Source organism: Eleutherodactylus coqui, chromosome 5 (assembly GCF_035609145.1).
Source record: "Eleutherodactylus coqui strain aEleCoq1 chromosome 5, aEleCoq1.hap1, whole genome shotgun sequence".
NCBI lineage: Eukaryota > Metazoa > Chordata > Amphibia > Anura > Eleutherodactylidae > Eleutherodactylus > Eleutherodactylus coqui.
Genome location: NC_089841.1, coordinates 132,707,654 through 132,726,208, shown reverse-complemented (window position 1 = coordinate 132,726,208; position 18,555 = coordinate 132,707,654). Strand labels below are relative to the sequence as shown.

The 18,555-nt window shown below is 40.5% G+C and overlaps 1 protein-coding gene across 4 annotated transcripts in view; it reads left to right on the top strand.

The window, feature by feature from the left end:
• AIFM3 (apoptosis inducing factor mitochondria associated 3) overlaps positions 1-18,555 on the top strand; it is an 85,921-nt gene that overhangs the window by 52,122 nt on the left and 15,244 nt on the right. For all 4 annotated transcript variants that reach the window (XM_066603171.1, XM_066603172.1, XM_066603170.1 and 1 more), the window contains exons 11-18: positions 236-366; positions 2,256-2,371; positions 9,008-9,079; positions 10,372-10,435; positions 13,684-13,760; positions 15,132-15,249; positions 16,096-16,194; positions 18,061-18,136. In XM_066603171.1, the coding sequence (XP_066459268.1) occupies positions 236-366; positions 2,256-2,371; positions 9,008-9,079; positions 10,372-10,435; positions 13,684-13,760; positions 15,132-15,249; positions 16,096-16,194; positions 18,061-18,136 (753 nt within the window). The remainder of the gene's footprint in view (positions 1-235; positions 367-2,255; positions 2,372-9,007; positions 9,080-10,371; positions 10,436-13,683; positions 13,761-15,131; positions 15,250-16,095; positions 16,195-18,060; positions 18,137-18,555) is intronic.

The following is an 18,555-nucleotide window of genomic DNA, read 5'->3' as shown; positions in this document are numbered from 1 at the left end:
TTACTGGGAGGACAGACTCACTCGAGAAAAGTTTGAAACTAAGAGCAAGTTGTAAACTACATACCAGGGGGTCTAGAACTGAATGAAATAATGAAGATTGCAGCCTGAAACATAGTGTAACTTTTTTAAAGTTAAGCACTACCATGTAAAATTATGTTTCTCCATGTCAAAAGTGTCTGTTACCTTTAAGCTGTAAAAAAGATATCTTGGATAGTAACAAGTTGATTTTCCACAGTCCCAAGACTCTTACTTGTAAAGGAAAAGAATTGGATAATGTATTCACGATACGAACGCCTGAAGATGCAAACAGAGTGGTAAAGCTGGCAACTGACAGGAATGCTGTGATTGTGGGAGCATCGTTCTTAGGTAATCCTTCATTACAAAAGCAAAGTGTAATCACATACTATATGAAGTATAGAGACGTGGATGCTTGTGTAACACTGAAAGGGGTATTCCACGATTTAACCCTTTCCAATCCACTGTCTGACATCTAAAGACATTCTGATTGAAGGCTGTACAGCTCTGATGTCGGAAGACGTCTGGCAGGGTATTCTTACTGTAGATTACTGGCCGCTCTGTTGTAGGGGGGTCTCTCCAGCATGTCCCATACCGCAGCACTGGCTCTAGCAAGCAGATGGCGCCATTGTATAATGGCAGAAAGAGAAAGCCCCCTAGAAAACCCTGAATCCAAAATTGGATTGCAAAGGGTTAAAAAAAAAGAAAGCTGGCAGCGAAATATGTAAGAAAATTAAAAATATACTTGGCAAAATCCATGCTGCTCCAGCATCATCATTCCCATGGACCCTGACAGTTTTACCAGCACAATACCAATGCTCTCACCCATTGGCCTCAATGGGGACTGACTGCAGTGGTGACTTGTAGATAAGGGACATTATTACTGCCACTGAAATGAAATCATAGACTGGCGGGAAGCTACGGGAGCATTGTGACTGGAGCGGCGGAATATTTTATATTTATTTTATTATGTATTCTGCTGCCAGTGTCAGTGTCGCAAGAAACTATAATTATGCAAATATTTGCTGCTGAAGATCTACAGCTTCTCTACTCATATCGCACAGTGTGTATTCTGAAGAAGTAATAGATGCCTAGTATCTCTGCCTTTTTTGTCTTACCTGCCCCTTCTTGCCAATGTCAGAAAAAAATAGTCTCTGCTAGGGCTCATGCAGAAGACTATATTACAGATCTGTGTTGCACAAATCCCATAATAATCTATGGTCACATACTGTATCTTCACAAGCATTAAATTTCATATCTTCATAACAGTTGATATAGAGGCATATAGAATTTTTTCATGATTCCTACCAAATCAATGGAAAAAAAGTGTCTTGCTCCATCACATGCTGTATTATGGAGGTATTTTCTTCTTGCTTCTAGCAGAAAATATAGTGTGTTATGGAGGCACCATAAAGTTATGCACAAAGTGCATCTGGCAGCATAACTTGGAAATGTAGGAACTTCTAAGTGCCATCCTAGAGGCTCTGTGCACATGAGTTTGCAGTATGCATGAGTACATAAGGATAGAAGTAGGGCAATGGGATAGAAAGTTTGAACTTCAGCCAAAACTTATTTTTCAACTTTTTGCCGAAGATTGCTGTTAACTACAGTGCATTGAACGCTCTCCTTCATTGTGCTAAGTGCACATCAAATATATTGTCCATTATCATCTAACCATCTGTCAGATATATTTATAGTCCTGTATAGAGATGAGCGAGCATACACGCTAAGGACAATTGCTCGATAGAGCATTGTCCTTAGTGAGTACCTGCCCGCTCGGAAGAAAAGGTTCGGCTGCCGGCGCGGGTGAGAGGTGAGTTGCGGCAGTGAGCAGGGGGGAGAGAGGGAGAGAGAGATCTCCCCTCCGTTCCTCCCCGCTCTCCCCCGCTGCTCCCTGCCCGCCACCGGCAGCCGAATCTTTTCTTCCGAGCGGGCAGGTACTCCCTAAGGGCAATGCTCGATCGAGTAATTGCCCTTAGCGAGTATGCTCGCTCATCTCTAGTCCTGTATAATTTAGTAAGGGTTAAAGGGTTGTTCTCTTTTCTACCCATATAGTGAATTTTTGTTATTTCAGAGCAATGTATCAAGTATCGTATTCAATCCACTGACACTCACGTTAATAGACTTATTTTTCACATGATCTAGTAGTTCAGTGGCAAGTAATTCAGAAGATCGTCTAGTATTGCAACTTGAATAAGTGTAATCTTGTAGCTAGTGAGTTTTTTTCAATGTGTCTCTAGGCATGGAAGTGGCGGCCTATCTATGTGAAAAAGCTCACTCTGTCTCTGTGGTAGAACTGGAGAACATTCCCTTTAAGAAATTTTTAGGGGAAAAGGTTGGACTTGCAATCATGAAGGTAAAGTAATAATAATTAAGGGTCAAAGGGAGAAATGAAAAAAAGAGAAAAATGTTAACAAATGTAACAACTTCATGACTGTTGTCTGTACTTTTTGATAAAATAAAAGGGATAACATGCTTTGCTATATATTTACAAACTATTGATTTCCCAGTCAGACTGCACTAGTTTCTCTTACTTGTTACAATGGAAATGGGATCTGGGCATGCCCCTTACAGCAGAACAGGAAAACAAAATAATAAGGTATTCATACTCACACTCAAATCCTCCATCACAAGTTAGATTCAGGAGACTGGCTTTAAGATTGTTTCCTGTTGGTATAGGGTGCCCTTCCGGTTAAATTCTTTTATACCTGCGGTGTCTCCCTTGTGTTGGAGATGTGGAGGAGATCAGAGCTCTATGCTTCATATTATCTGGGAGTCCCGATTCTAAATAGCTTTTAGACCGAAGTCTAGTGCATAACTTCTGAGCCTGCCACAATGTTCCTGTTGCATCTCAGTGATATTTCCCTTTCCACTTATAAACTCTGGGTTGTGTGCCATCTGATTAACGCAGCCAGAGTATGTATTTCCAAGTTATAGAGACAAACCTCTCCTCTCTCGGTCGCAATGTGGTTCTCTATTGTACAGGGGATTAGGAGGATGGAGGACCATACAGCTTCCATTAAAGTTACACAAGACAAATTTCAAAAATCATGGTCTTATTGGCTAGAATTTAAAAACACCCCCGAATATAAATCTCTTGTCACTCTCTGATTCCCTTTGTTATTCTTGATTTAGCTATATTTTGTGTGTGTGTTTGTTTTGTCTCCTCCTTCTCCATTTCCCTATCAAAAAATATTGTAGTACTAGGCTAGATAACACAATATCCACATTGTTCCGTGTGATCTCCTTTATGTGCATTATACTAGAGATGCAGCCTGAGTGCTGGTACTACAGCCTGTCCAAGATTTCATCTATGCAAATTATTCAGCTTTTTGCATTATTGCTTAAGGCCCATTTAGACACAACGATTATCGCTCAAAAGATGTCTTTTGAGTGATAATCGTTGTGTCCATTTACACCGCAAGGTGATCGCTCAAACGTTGAGTGATCACCTTGCGCTCCCAGCGGGCGATACAGAAGACAAGCGGGGCCGTTTGTCTTCTGTTTCCAGCTGTTCCCCGCTGGGAGCGCCCGGCTGTCATTCAGCTTAGCGCTCCCAGCGGAGGGTGCAGAGGACAAGCGGGTGGCCGCTTGTTTTCTGCAGCCAGCTGTTCCCCGCTGGGAGCACTCTGGCTGTTATATAGCCAAGCGCTCCATGCGGGGTATGGAAAACACTGCTGGACCACTCTGTTCCTTATAACCTGTCATCAGGGAGTGGGATACAGCTGAAACAATAGTATCAGCTGTATCCCGCTGTGAATCCCTGATAAGGCTCATCACTGTCTTTCAGCATGCTGAAAGACAGTAATGAGTGGCAGCTTAACAAAAACTGCACGATGTAAGTGCAGTTAGACGCAATAATTATCGCTCAAAAGACGGCTTTTGAGCAACTTTTGAGCGATATTCGTTGTGTCTAAATGGGCCTTTAGTCTTATACAGTAGCTGGTGGTAGGAGTCATTCCTGATCCTTTCTATGGGGCTGTATAAATTCCAGTTTTGCCATTGGCTGCCCCCTAGATTATATGAATGGGGGTCCCTTGTCACCCATTTTCTGTAATGAGGCTAGTAGAAACGGAAGAAATGAATGGAGTTGAAGCTGTCCATGTGCACAGCCTGCTCCTTACAAGTCACTGGCAGATATAATGGATAGGCTAGAGAAACTCCACCACTCAATTTATTTCTTCTTAGCCTAATTATAAAAAAACTTATGACATAGAAGCCCCATTTTCATGATTACTGGATGTCATGGCACATGACCTGCTACAAATCTAACACTGTACCTAGCCTATGGGATACCCCTTTAGAGGAGTTGACTAAGTTTAAAAAAGAAAATATAAAAGTCCTCACTGTGAGGGGCAAACACCACGAAACAGCTATCTGTCCACATTACAGGCCTCTCACTAGCAACTCCAGAAACCTTCTGCACACTGATGAGGGGCAAATACCCCAAAACAGCTATCTGTGCATGGAATCTGGCTTGGTTTTCAATTCCTAGTCATTGTTACAAGGCTTCTATAAAGAGTCTAACTTTGATTTGAAGGAATGCTGCCTTCCAATAGGTGGCGCTGTGGAGGTATTGTTCCATCTCCCTAATTTGAAAATTACAAAAGAAGCAGTACTTACCTCTCCTCTCTTTCAAGGAAACAGCAGATCCGCTCTGGGGAAGATCCCGTGGTTTGCCCAGACCGGAAGTAAGTTGACCACTGCAGACAATCAGAAGTCAAACTCCTGGCATCAAGCCTCCTAGCATGTGAGCGTTGATGCCAGGAGAAAGTACTGTGATTCTGCAATGGTCACCTAACTTCTGTCTGTGCTGACAGTGGGATCTTCACCAGAGCCGCATACCCAATAGTTTAATTTAGTTTTTTTTTTTTTAATACTCGTTCAACCCCTTTAAGGATATATTTTTCTTGATGAATTAATGGGTGTTCATCTTCTTTTGCTAATCTGTCTGCAATGCAATTTGTTTTTCAGACAGACAGTAACAATACAACAATGACAATAATGATGGTCACAAATTATTGTTTACTTTGTGTTATTATCATGCTTGTAACATCAGTAGATTATTGAAGAGATCCAGGACAAAGCTGTGACCTCTCCACTTGTGATTATGTTAATGACAGAGCTGAATGTGACAGGAGCTGGGTCACAATGTTAAAAAGAGAAGAGAAGCAAACAGGAAGGCAAAAACTTAGAGGCATTGAAAGGGACTGAAGAGAGAGGGGACATCAGGCTTTCAGTGTTCTCGGGGAGAATGATCAGTTTGTTAAATTTAAAGGGGTTGTCCCGCGCCGAAACGGGGTTTTTTTTTTTCCAACCCCCCCCCCCCCCCCCCGTTCTACGCGAGACAACCCCGATGCAGGGGTTAAAAGAGAACACCGGACAGCGCTTACCTTAATCCCCGCGCTCCAGTGACTTCTTACTTACCCGGTGAAGATGGCCGCCAGCATCTTCTCCCTCCGTGGACCGCAGCTCTTCTGTGCGGTCCATTGCCGATTCCAGCCTCCTGATTGGCTGGAATCGGCACGTGACGGGGCGGAGCTACACCGAGCCCCATTGAGAAGAGCAGAAGACCCGGACTGCGCAAGCGCGTCTAATTTGGCCATTAGACGGCGAAAATTAGACGGCAACCATGGAGACGAGGACGCCAGCAACGGAGCAGGTAAGTGAAAAACTTTTGATAACTTCTGTATGGCTCATAATTAATGCACAATGTACATTACAAAGTGCATTAATATGGCCATACAGAAGTGTATAGACCCACTTTCTGCCGCGGGACAACCCCTTTAAGAGCTATACGAAACAAAGTTCTATACCGCTTCTAAAAACAGAACATTACTAAATCCCTGCGAGCAAAATTATCTTGAACCTTAACCTGTCACTGTACTTGGAGACAGCTTGTGTTAATATGGGAGCCAATGTAATCACTGGCAAAAGTGCAAATCACTTTATTTAGCTAAAAATACTTTTTTTGTGCTGGAGAATCACTGCAAAGTGTTCACCACTAGGGGTCGCCCTTCATTCTAATTTGCTGTTTACTGTCTGTTGTCAAGTAATAACAAGCTGGACAAACAAAAAGTGGAGGAGGGTAATGAGTCTTGCTGCCCATAGATGTTAATGAAAAGTGGAGGGGAGGAAGAAGCTGTTGCAGAGGCAGCGATATTCACATAGAGGTGGCTGCTGCTAATAAATAGTAAGTGATTTACAGCTACTGAAATTACATCTACACAGTCTGATACTGCTGTAAAATGTTTTTCAGGATGCAGTTATTTATGAGCGTGTGCTACAGAGAGTTAGAGAGCAGAATCTGCCGTTTTATCCATGTGCAGTGTATAGAAGACATTATAGCAGCTAGTCTCCACCCACGAGCTTAAGGTACAATAAAATTTGAGAAAAAAGCCTGCAGAAGGAAAAACTGGTGAAACATCCATATAAAAAGTCATATAATGGCTGGAAATAGTGTTATTTCTCATGTACATACACATGGCAGCGTATTCTGAGTAGTCATCTGACAGTGCGGGTATGTTTTAAATATCCATCAGGGCCAGCGGCTGAAAAACCGCATCAACCAAACCCTCTTAAACGAGAGGCTCATCGCCATACGTCAGGACATGGTCCAGCAATTTGAAAAGGTGTGGAAACCATGGTTAACCTACATTAATATACCAAACTTAAAGGGGTTGTCCCGCGCCGAAACGTTTTTTTTTTTTTTTCAACAGCCCCCCCGTTCGGCGCGAGACAAACCCGATGCAGGGACTTAAAAAAAAAACCGCACAGCGCTTACCTGAATCCCCGCGCTCCGGTGACTTCTTACTTACCTGGTGAAGATGGCCGCCGGGATCTTCTCCCTCGGTGGACCGCAGGTCTTCTGTGCGGTCCATTGCCGATTCCAGCCTCCTGATTGGCTGGAATCGGCACGTGACGGGGCGGAGCTACACGGAGCCGCTCTCCGGCACGAGCGGCCCCATTCAGAAAAGAAGAAGACCGGACTGCGCAAGCGCGTCTAATCCGGCGATTAGACGCTGAAAATTAGACGGCACCATGGAGACGAGGACGCTAGCAACGGAACAGGTAAGTGAATAACTTCTGTATGGCTCATAATTAATGCACAATGTACATTACAAAGTGCATTAATATGGCCATACAGAAGTGTATAGACCCACTTGCTTTCGCGGGACAACCCCTTTAAACTACGTGGTAAGATTGTAGACGAAAAATGGAAAGGTCACAGCTCAAAAACAATAAAATAGACCCCAATCCCACCCCACAAATCCACCCAGCCATTAAAGGGGTTCTGACATGAATAATTTTTTTATGCTTTAGCAGCCATTGTCCCCTGGTGTGCCTAATGGACCCAGGGAACCCATGGTTTAATGGCTGCTAAAGCATAAAAATATAACACTTACCTGTTCTTCTGTTGTTGTTGACATCGGGGGGTCAGCTCCCGGCAGGCAGTCTTCTTCCTCCAGCAGCCGCGCCGCTCCGGGATCGCGCGCATGCGCAGTAGAGAGGTGCCCTCTGACAGGAGTCAGGACGGGCTGCGTCTCCACTGCGCATGCGCAGCACTCCGGAGTTCAGCCGGACGGACGGGCCGCCCACAGCAAGCACTGCTTGTGACGTGCTTGCTGTGAGCGGTCCGTCCGTTGACCTCGGAAGTGCCTGACGGACGGAGCAGAGCCAGGAAGCGGTCTTTTTGACCGCTCCTGCTCTGCTTTAAAGGCACAGAAGATGATGCCGGCTGGAGGGGACATGCCTGGCGATCGGGCCAGGCCAGGCAAGGTGAGTACAATTTTTTTTTCTTCATGTCAGAACCCCTTTAAGGCACAATATAACAATGGGTGGAGGACATCGAGGTCAGCTCCCCCCCTCTCTAAAAACAAGGTAAAATGAGATGGCGTTAAACTTAAACATGAGCATATATCCGAAAATCGTACCCTGTATATTTGTTTTGTTAATGTTTATTGTTCCCCTTTTAACGTTTTACCCTTTCTCTCCTCCCTTTCCCAGCCCCCCCACCTTACCACCCCCTCCTCCCCTGCTGTTAAGACCACTAAACTACCAAGAAACCTCAACCTTTCTCCTACCCCTCTCTCTACCCTAACACCTTCCCAATATTAATGATACACATTCGCCTGAGATGCGAGATCTCTGTACTGCAAACCACATTTAGGGCTCCTGCACACTTGTGTTTTTTTCACACGTCATAGCTTGCCTTTTTTTCATGCTATATTGCTGCTTTTTTTTCACGCGATTGTCAATGGGACTTTCTAATGTTAAAAATGCACCAACTTGCAAAGCTTTTTTAACATTAGAAAGTCCCATTGACAATCGCGTGAAAAAAAGCAGCAATATAGCATGAAAAAAGGCAAGCTATAACGCGTGAAAAAAAACGCAAGTGTGCAGGAGCCCATAGCCCCCTGCGCGGGGACACTGAGGCAGAGTGTTGCCAACTGTAAATTTAATTTCAATAAAACCTTTTGAAACATAAATATCCATCAGGGCCAAGTTCATAGGTATAAAGGGTGCATATAAGAAGGCAGCAGTAGGTGTGTCTAGCACAGATCTGGCATAAAATCCCAGATAAAATAGTGTTATTTGGAAAATGCTCAGCAGCATGGTGGAGGCCAGACGGACCTCATTATAATCAATGGGGTCCACTCAGTTGCATTCATGTTCAGCACGTGCTGGATCTGTCACTAGTATTTTTTGTTGTTCAATTTCGAGGACAACGCTGAACAACAAAAGTGAAAATGGCAATGTGAAAGGGACCTCAGTGGTTAGCACTGTTGACTTGCAATGTGGGGTTCTACTGTAGGTTCAAATCTAATCAATGGCAACCTCTGCATGGAATTTGCATGTTCTCCCATGCTTGTGTGGGTTTACTCTATATTATAACCACAAATAACTCCGTAATGAATTTGTATAATACAGTATAAATGCAGCGTTTTATGCAAAATATGTTAAAAATATTCCAAAATATTTTTTATCTAAGATGTTTGAAAGCAACAGAGTGAAGTTTTACATGCAGACAGAAGTTTCTGAACTCAGGGAACAAGAAGGAAAGGTAACTGAACCATCTATCTATCTATCTATTTATCTCCTAAATGAGGGCATACTTATTATAGAGGCAGACCATGTGACTGCTATGGAGCCCATGGAGGTAGGGGGCCCCAACTTTGATTGCATCATTCATTTGGCAGCTGGGTAGTAAGGACATACATGACCGGGACCTTACTCTAAAGAAGTGCATTGTTGGCAAACAAGGAGGTAGAAAATTGTCCCAAGGGTCATTTTAAAGGGCCTAAAATGGGAAACAAATACTAGACCATCCTGTCATGGATGAGATGACAGAAATGGGCACCATAATGGGGGAGGGGGTCCATTTAGGTTTTTGCTTCAGGAGTCTGGCAGTCTTTTTGAGGTGTCGACTTTTGTTCCTTTTACTGCACATAGCTAATGTTTAAGCTTTATCTTCTACAAGCAGAAATATGTGGCTACAACACTACTAGCAAGCATTTACTATTAGAGTTCACATTGTATAACTGTTCTATTTACTAACCACGTAGAAATGTAAGGTTCTTAGAGCACATTTTGATCAAAATATGTAAGCCCATCTGCCACATCAAGATGACTTTATGTAGATTGGACTCTATATGGCAAAGCATACAACATTTTAGTCAGCTATACACAATTATATGACATAAATTCTTGAAACATTTCACATGAGGAAAAACTGAGAGTAGCATGTGTATGGAGCCCCTGTATTCAGACTTCTTATCGTGGAGCCATAGGCAAGATTATGTTCTATTACATTTGAGCTTTATGGCATTCTCAATGTATGCATTGAGTGTAAAACCCCTACAAATGCCACCGTTGACTGTATAATGGCACTTATTGCCCATAGGATCACATGCAGAAGAAACATATACTGTGTAGTGTATGTTTTGTTTGTAAGGTCTCTCTGCACTCAAAAGCATTATCCACTACACTTTTCAGAACAGTTTAAAAATGGTATGTCAACGTCAATTCCCCAAATGTATAACCAAAGGACCTTTTTTTAGCATATCTTTGGTCAATGTAGCCCTATGACCCATTTCCTGGTACAAACTCAGAACCTTGAGTAAAGACACTATGTGAACACAGTCTTCTAAAGTGTGCTGGAATGGGGCATGACTCAATTTCTTTTCCTTACAGATTACATAAGAATTAACTTGAATTGTAAATTCATCACTTCTGTTTTCTATTACTTTTTCTATGTAGAGAAGCGCTCACATACAGGTTTGCGGAATTATTTTGCCCTGGTATTTTCTCCTTATATTTCGTTTGGCTTCACTTATTGAATATTATGCTTTTCAGCTGAAAGAAGTGGTGCTGAAGAGCGGAAAAGTTTTACGAGCTGATGTTTGTGTCATAGGAATAGGTAAGATATATATATATATTTCATAGAAAGTAACACCACTAAACTGCCTCAAATCAATTCCCAACTTCTGTATTTAGTATTCAGAGACATTAACTGCATTAGTTACATTATATACTGTATACACTTCTAGAATGTTCTCTTAGTAAAAGGCACACACATTTGTTTCATTTTTAAAATTCCATTTATTGCAAACATTTTTAACCCTTTGCAATCCAATTTTGGATTTAGGTTTTCCTAGGAGGCTTTCTCTTTCTGCCATTGTACAATGGCGCCATCTGCTGGCTAGAGCCAGTACTGCAGTATGGGACATGCTGGAGAGGCCCCCCGACAATAGAGCAGCCAGTAATCTACAGTAAGAATACCCTGCCGGGCGTCTTCCGACATCAGAGCTGTACAGCCTTTAATCAGAATGTCTTTAGACGTCAGACAGTGGATTGGAAAGGGTTTATCGTCTTTTTTAGCAAGCGGTTTTGGGGGCCCTTTTCTCCCTTGTAATAGATTATACATGCATTTTTTCTACCATTTTTGAAACTCTGAAAAGAAGCTTGTTACAAAAAAGAACAGAAAAAGTCGCCATACCTAGAGCATACTGCATTTTGAAAAAAGAAAAAGCCAGTGACCCTCAGAAATTCTGCAAAAACATCTAAACGCTTTACATGTAGACTTTACAATATTTTACTATAAACTTTAAAGTAACATTTGGCTGCAGCAATGTTTTTAAAAAACAATTATACTGTAAAAAGTGCTATGTGTAACTCCAGTCTATTGGGATGTTAACGCTTGGCATTTTGTTGCAAAAATCCACTTTATACATTTTATTGAGATCTCATCGCATACATTAAATTTTGTAAACCCCATTTAGATGTAAAAATTAGTTACAGAAATTTCTGCAACACATAAATGTGAACATACTGTAAAACACTTAAAGGGGTATTCCCAGCTCCGACTTTTATGGCAGATGTATCAACAGGATATGTCATAAAAGTATGATAGATGCTGGTCCTATCTCAGGGACACTCATCTATTTCCAGAATTGGAACTTTAGGACTCCATGTAGGTGGTGGCCAGGATTACAGAAACAGCTGAACAGGGCTGTCTTACGCTGTTTCCATAACTCCATGATTGGCCGAAATGGGAACACCCCTTTAATAAAATAAATTTGGAACAAATTAAAAATGTAAAAACAGTTTTGTAATTAACCTATTCAATCCTTTTTTATTTACGATTTTAAACTATATTACCCATATTTTAATGTACCATAAAGGGTCTTTCACAAATGTATTTTTTATATTAGGTCTCCTTTGACATTGTAGCTCATTTTAAAATGTTATTTGGCTTCTTCATCTAATGTGAATGTGAGTACAGTATGTGATTATACAGTACAGCCTTGTACTTTTAATTTTGGCAGTGAATCATTTAACTCATTCACAGGACAGTATTTAGCTCAGAATCTTGCATTAATATTTATAAGCTAAATCAGGAGGTAAACCTAAACACAGAAAAAGTAGAAATCTTTGCATTGCAGAATTTTCTTGGTTCATGTTTTGCTTCTGGTTTTAGCTTACAAGTATTGATGCAATATACTGACCAAATCAGACAAGTGTGAATCAGGCCATAAGTAGTAGAAAAAGGCAAGAGGCACCTCTGGTCAGTGAAGGAAACAATTAAAATTATCCTGTACAAACATGCAATAGTAATTTACAAAGTTAATGAAGTGCACACACTTTGTAAAAATGTTCCTTTTACTAACATTTTGAAACTGAGAGTCGCTACAGAGTAGGAAACAGTAAGAAACTCTTCCCTATAAGTCACTGCAATAAAAATCAATATCCCAGAATGGGATAATGAGATTTGTTTAATGAACTTAAATGAACGCTGCTTTTTAAACAACCTGTGCCTATATGATAGACAGTGGGATAACTAGCTAAATAGAAATATACTTTATTTACTTAATATAACTTTGTTGTGCTGAAAATTCCCTCTAAAGGGTTGCAGATTACAGGTCCCACTTCCTCCTAACTGGCTGCCCATTGCTTGCGGTCAAATGATTGTCAGGAGATGAAACAATGTTAGAATCATTGGGTACATTTAACTGTATAGAGAGTAAAGTAGAGGGGGGAGGAGGAAGGAAGGAGAGATTTACACAGATACAGCCTGCAGCTAATAATAAGTCACTTTTTACTGTGTTTTAGCTGCAGAAATCACATCTCCACTGCTCACTCTTACTGTACACTGTCCTACATGAAGATGTTATGTTCTCTGTGTACAGTCTATAGAACACAACACAGCAGCAGGCTCCTCTCACCAGACCTGAGAGAACTGAGAATCAGGTGTTCACCCTGCTAAGTAGAAAATAGAGAATAATACAGGATACAAGTTATATAATAGCCAGAAAGATTTACAGTAGTAAATTCTAAATGTAAATGTACTCAAATGGCAGCTTATTAAGAAAAGTCACCTGAAAGTTAAATGCGCTTTAAATTAAATATGTTTGACAAGATGTGGAAAAACTGGAGTACTAAGAATCTGTTGCATTCAACATCACTTTACAGTCAACTTAACAGTAACACGCCTTTCCCAGGTTTCCATCTCCAAGACAGTTAGGGTTTTAGGTAATTCCTTGCTGTCATCTCTTAGGTGGATTTTATACCTCATTTATAACTTAGGCGTTAATAATTCATGTGTTATTCCCGCTTTCTTTTTGTACCCCCTTACCTTCAATTCAAACCATAAATAAAGAATTTACTGTAAAAAATGAAATCCATATAAGCAGGCTTGTTCTGGCAGCCGCTCACATGAACATATAACCTCTAGAACATATTCCCTGTATGTGCTTGAATACGCAGAACATATCCATCGGTCCCCAGAGCATCATTTTATACTTGGCCAGTATGCACCATGATGTCTTTTTTTACTGTATAGCAAAGCATAGCCTGCAGTTCTTTCCTATACAGAAAGATACAGTAATAAAAATGTTTACCACACTGTATGCTTTTTTTGCAATGGAAGTCAATTGGCAACATATGCCATTGTATGTATATACTTTTGCATACATTGTAGCCTTTTGTTGGACATATGTGTTGGGAAATACTCCTAACATATATCTCCAATGGAAGGAAAAAGCAAGATGGAAACAGAGCCATTCTACTCCCTCCTTATACAGAATTCCTTAAATACAACTGTGTACTTCCTATATGGTGGCTAAAGCCAAAAGAACAACCTAATTGCAAAGAAATATTTTATTTTAGGAGCAAGTCCAACTACAGGTTTTCTAAAACAGAGTGGTGTAACTATTGATTCCAAAGGATACATTCCTGTTAATAAGGTAAAGTTGCATGCTTCAGTAAAGATTTTACTTAACAAGTTGTAATGAAGTGTACAATTATTTCGATGATAAAGATGGAAATAATATCAAACGTGATTAAAGGGGTTGTCCCGCGAAAGCAAGTGGGGGTATACACTTCTGTATGGCCATATTAATGCACTTTGTAATGTACATTGTGCATTAATTATGAGCCATACAGAAGTTATCAGAAATTATTCACTTACCTGTTCCGTTGCTAGCATCCTCGTCTCCATGGTGCCGTCTAATTTTCAGCGTCTAATCGCCGGATTAGACGCGCTTGCGCAGTCCGGTCTTCTTCTTTTCTGAATGGGGCCGCTCGTGCCGGAGAGCGGCTCCTCATAGCTCCGCCCCGTCACGTGCCGATTCCAGCCAATCAGGAGGCTGGAATCGGCAATGGACCGCACAGAAGCCCTGCGGTCCACCGAGGGTGAAGATCCCGGCGGCCATCTTCACCAGGTAAGTAAGAAGTCACCGGAGCGCGGGGATTCAGGTAAGCACTATCCGGTTTTCTTTTTTAACCCCTGCATCGGGTTTGTCTCGCGCCGAACGGGGGGGCTATTGAAAAAAAAAAAACCTGTTTCGGCGCGGGACAACCCCTTTAAGTACATCAACAAGCCCTACTTTGCATTTACATTAGCAAACAGTTGCCATCAGCTGTGGTCTACATGTAAAAAGGCCAAGAACGATATGTGGTCCCCAAGCCATATCTAGATAATATTGCTTTAATTTTCCTATCTAAAATCGGATATTGCATCACATTTTTTTCTTATCAGTTTTTATTTTCTAATTGTATATTTTTTATCCTTTTTCTGTATATGTCTACTGCACTTCCAGCTCTAACCACCGATGCGGACTACTGGCCCGCCAATCAACTATTAATATCCTATGCTAAGAATAGGGAGAAAGATGGAATGTGGCCATTACCTGTTACATAGATGTTACCATTGTCATCCTGTCTGTGATGATAAAGAGATGACTTCTGAAAAGTTTTTACATAGAACAGGAAGTGTCAGGATATTAGGCTTAGTGGCCAATGGGAAATCTGCAAGATTACAGGATTTTTTTAACATGGTAAATGACATGGAGAATAAAAAAAATATCCCCCAAAACTTTTAGAAACGATGTTAAATATTAAGAACATTTTAAACAATGGGTCATTTTCTCCCTTTGTGGCTACAACCCTAATTATTCCTTCAGTTGCGATATAGATGAGACATTGTACATAGTAGGTAATGTATAGAAATCTAATATTTGTATGTGTAAGAAATGATAATACTTGACAATTAATGCAATCTGATAAGTTGTTATGGTGCATACTGACATTATACAACATAATTGCCTTTTCTCTAGATGATGCAGACTAATGTTCCCGGAGTTTTTGCTGCAGGAGATGTTGTAACGTTCCCACTAGCTTTTCGAAATAACAAAAAAGTCAACGTTCCTCACTGGCAGATGGCACATATGCAGGGTAATTGTAACTATAAAGTGACAAATGATCCCCAAATCACCCCAAATAAGGTATCCAGGAACTACCACTGATATAGCTATTCAGTGGGTATGAAAAAGTACATTTTTAGTTTTGAACATAGCGATTTAATCTGTAACCCTCATTCCTTTTTACCAAATCCGTCTCTTTAAGTCTAGTTTCATATAAGTATATTTGTAAACAATAATACGGATCCACATTACAGATGTATGATGGAAGCGGGTACAATAAGTATTCCATCAGTATTTGCGTTCATTGGTATTATTTTCTGTTAGACAAAAACAGATCCGTCTATGCCCAATAGAAAATTATACAAATTAATGTAAATGCAGAAGCAAATACTGATGTATCCGTATTTTAAACACTTTCTATAGACTTCACTGGGTGTTTTCCAATGAAAATAGTGCATGGTGCATTTCTATAATATGCACATATTTTAGATGCCCATTCAATACTTGGATTAACCATACGTTACCAGTAGCATCGTTTTATGGACACAAAGGTACGGATGAAATACTGATAAAAAAATATGTGTTACGTTTGCTGCTGGGATCTGTAGTTCTAAGCTTTCTAGCCACACAGCCCTCACAGGGTTAATTGATTGAGCTGGCTGGGTGTGGTACTTCCTGCTAGCCAATCACCTGGGTCTGTGCTCACATATAAACCCAGCTCCTAGTCAGTCTCTGTATGGCCCCCTAGGGTGAGCAATCAGTTAACCCTGTGAGGGCTGTGCTGCTAGGAAGCTTAGAACTACAGATCCCAGCAGCACACGTAACAATATGCTTGTATGAAAGAGGTCTAAATCTTACTGCCTTCTTCTTTCATCAGGACGTATAGCAGCACTAAATATGTTAGCTCAAGGAACAGAAATCAATACAATTCCTTATCTGTGGACTGCAATGTTTGGGAAAAGCATACGATATGCAGGTATGAAGATAATTTTGTACTTTTCTGCTTTTAATATTTGTATTAACATCAAATTATATGATGATGGAAATAAATACATCTACAGTATAGGTGGCATGTGAAGGGTATTGATTATGACTACTTAGTAGTCTGCATAGTCAAAATATAAATAACACTATATTGTCCTGCATCTCAATTATTAAAAGGGGTTATCCAGGCAGCCAAAATGTTTACCCAGTCCAGTCCCACTAACAGTCCCAATCCTAACAGTAGGTCAAGAAATTGCGAGTCATACTCCACCTTCCAACTGTTTGATGTCCTCGCAGGGGAGCCGGCTGTTTGAATCATTTTAATAACTAAGACACTCTCTTTTGCATAGTGGGCTGGCTTAGTTATTAAAATGATCTGAAAAACCATCCTCTTGTGAGGATATCACTGACGAGGAAGACTCTCATCCACATGACTCGGTATGAGGGTCAGGCCAGAAATGGCGGTTTTGGCACCACTGGATCGGGTAAGTATTTTGGTGCATGGACAACCCCTTTAATGCCATAAATAAATAACAGCTTAATTACTACTACTGCCTACTAAACTGAACTAATTATCATGACTAAGTAGTAAAAATCGAATATGAAAAGCAAAAGTTAAAACTAATGGAAAGATTACCAATATGGGTGGAAATTTTATTTCATGGTTGTTTACTGATTGTCTTTTTAGAGGTTATGTTCACTATTCCCAACCACGTTGCTTTTATTGCCCCAGTGCAACTAAACTAAAGAGGCAATTTTGCAATAGGTCTTGAATAAAAATTCCCTATGGTTTGGTGTGTGCTATACAAATATAACGGTCTCCATGGTAACAGACAGCAAACACTTTGTAGTCTGAACCTGCAGTTATACTCTCCCCCATCTGTACACTGCTTCTTGCTAACATTCTTGCATGGGAAGAAGTATGACTGCAAACCAATTGCAAAACAGCTTTTTCGATTTAAGATGCATTAAGACAACAAATCACAGACAGTTGGACAAAATCTACTTGCAAAACACAGAAAAAGGCCATATTTACTGATACAAGAGTGCATGGGCAAGTAGAAATCCTAGCATGCAGAAAGGACAAAATGTTATATAGGGGAAGAGCACAGGGGCAAAAACTGATGGACAGCCCAACTACTCACACACGCTTTTTAGGGAAGGGGCGGTGGCGGCTCCTTAGTATCCTTGCCAAAACGTAAAAACGAAAGGGGAGATAACGTGCTATGATAGTTAGTGATATACAGACTAAGGAAAGTTAGAAGAAAACTAGATTTCACTCACATGACCTAGTTGTGCATAGGAAGACACAATTCTCACAAAGGCAAATAATATGCAGGTGAAGGTGAAGCAGCCGGGCAGAACACGGTATCCAGAGTGTAGTCTGTTAAAAATACAAAGATGAAAGAAAAAGATTCCCTTATGGTGGCTTTGGACCTCCGGAGTAGAAAAGATGTTCTCATCTGCTCCAGTCACGCCATTGTGAAATCCTTTTCCTTTGATCCTAGTATTATACTTGCATGTAGATAAGGTTTCTATAATATGCCAGTCCAACAGTTATATGTAATGCACCAGGCAGTCTTACAGCCTATTAGTTACCCTCATACTGGTAGATCAGGCGGGCCGCCGCACACTCTCTAAGTGGACCACACAAAGTACTAACAGCTTCCCCTAACATTTCAAGGTCGAACTGCTTCCTCCAAAAATCGTAAGATACATGAGGTATTAGTTGATATTTTGCTCAAAATACGCTTACGTTAGGACAGTGAAAGTGAACATAATGTGTGAAGGGTTATGAAAGTACATACAGACCAAGATATAAAACAGCCCCACACCCAAAGTGCCTTCTGTTTTTCAGGTAATGGGGAAGGATTTGATGATGTCATCATTCAAGGAGATATTGAAGAATTAAAATTTGTGGCATTTTATACGAGGTATGGAAACTGAGTTTTATCAAAAAGCATTTATTAAAAGTATTAGAAGTGTATTTATGAAAAAAAAACTTTAAAAGAAGAAAAGCACAAAACACATCAAACCAACAGAAAATGATTGCACTTCACTTTTGATGAAGCTACATAATAATTTGCTTTTGGGAATCATCACTTACCAATTTTTAAAAAAATTATCTATTGGTGATGGAAGCCGTTTTAATAGTAGCCTTAAGAAATGCCAAGTTAAGGAGACTTCATTGAGCTAAAGCATGACTATTTGTTATTAAAACCTAATAAATATCAAGCAGACACCGGTTAGTAATGATTTAGTGTCCTGTACAACCTAATGACTGCGTTAAAGCCAATAAATACTGTTTTTGGACACCGCAAAATCTGTTCACACCCTGGGAAATGTCCAATTT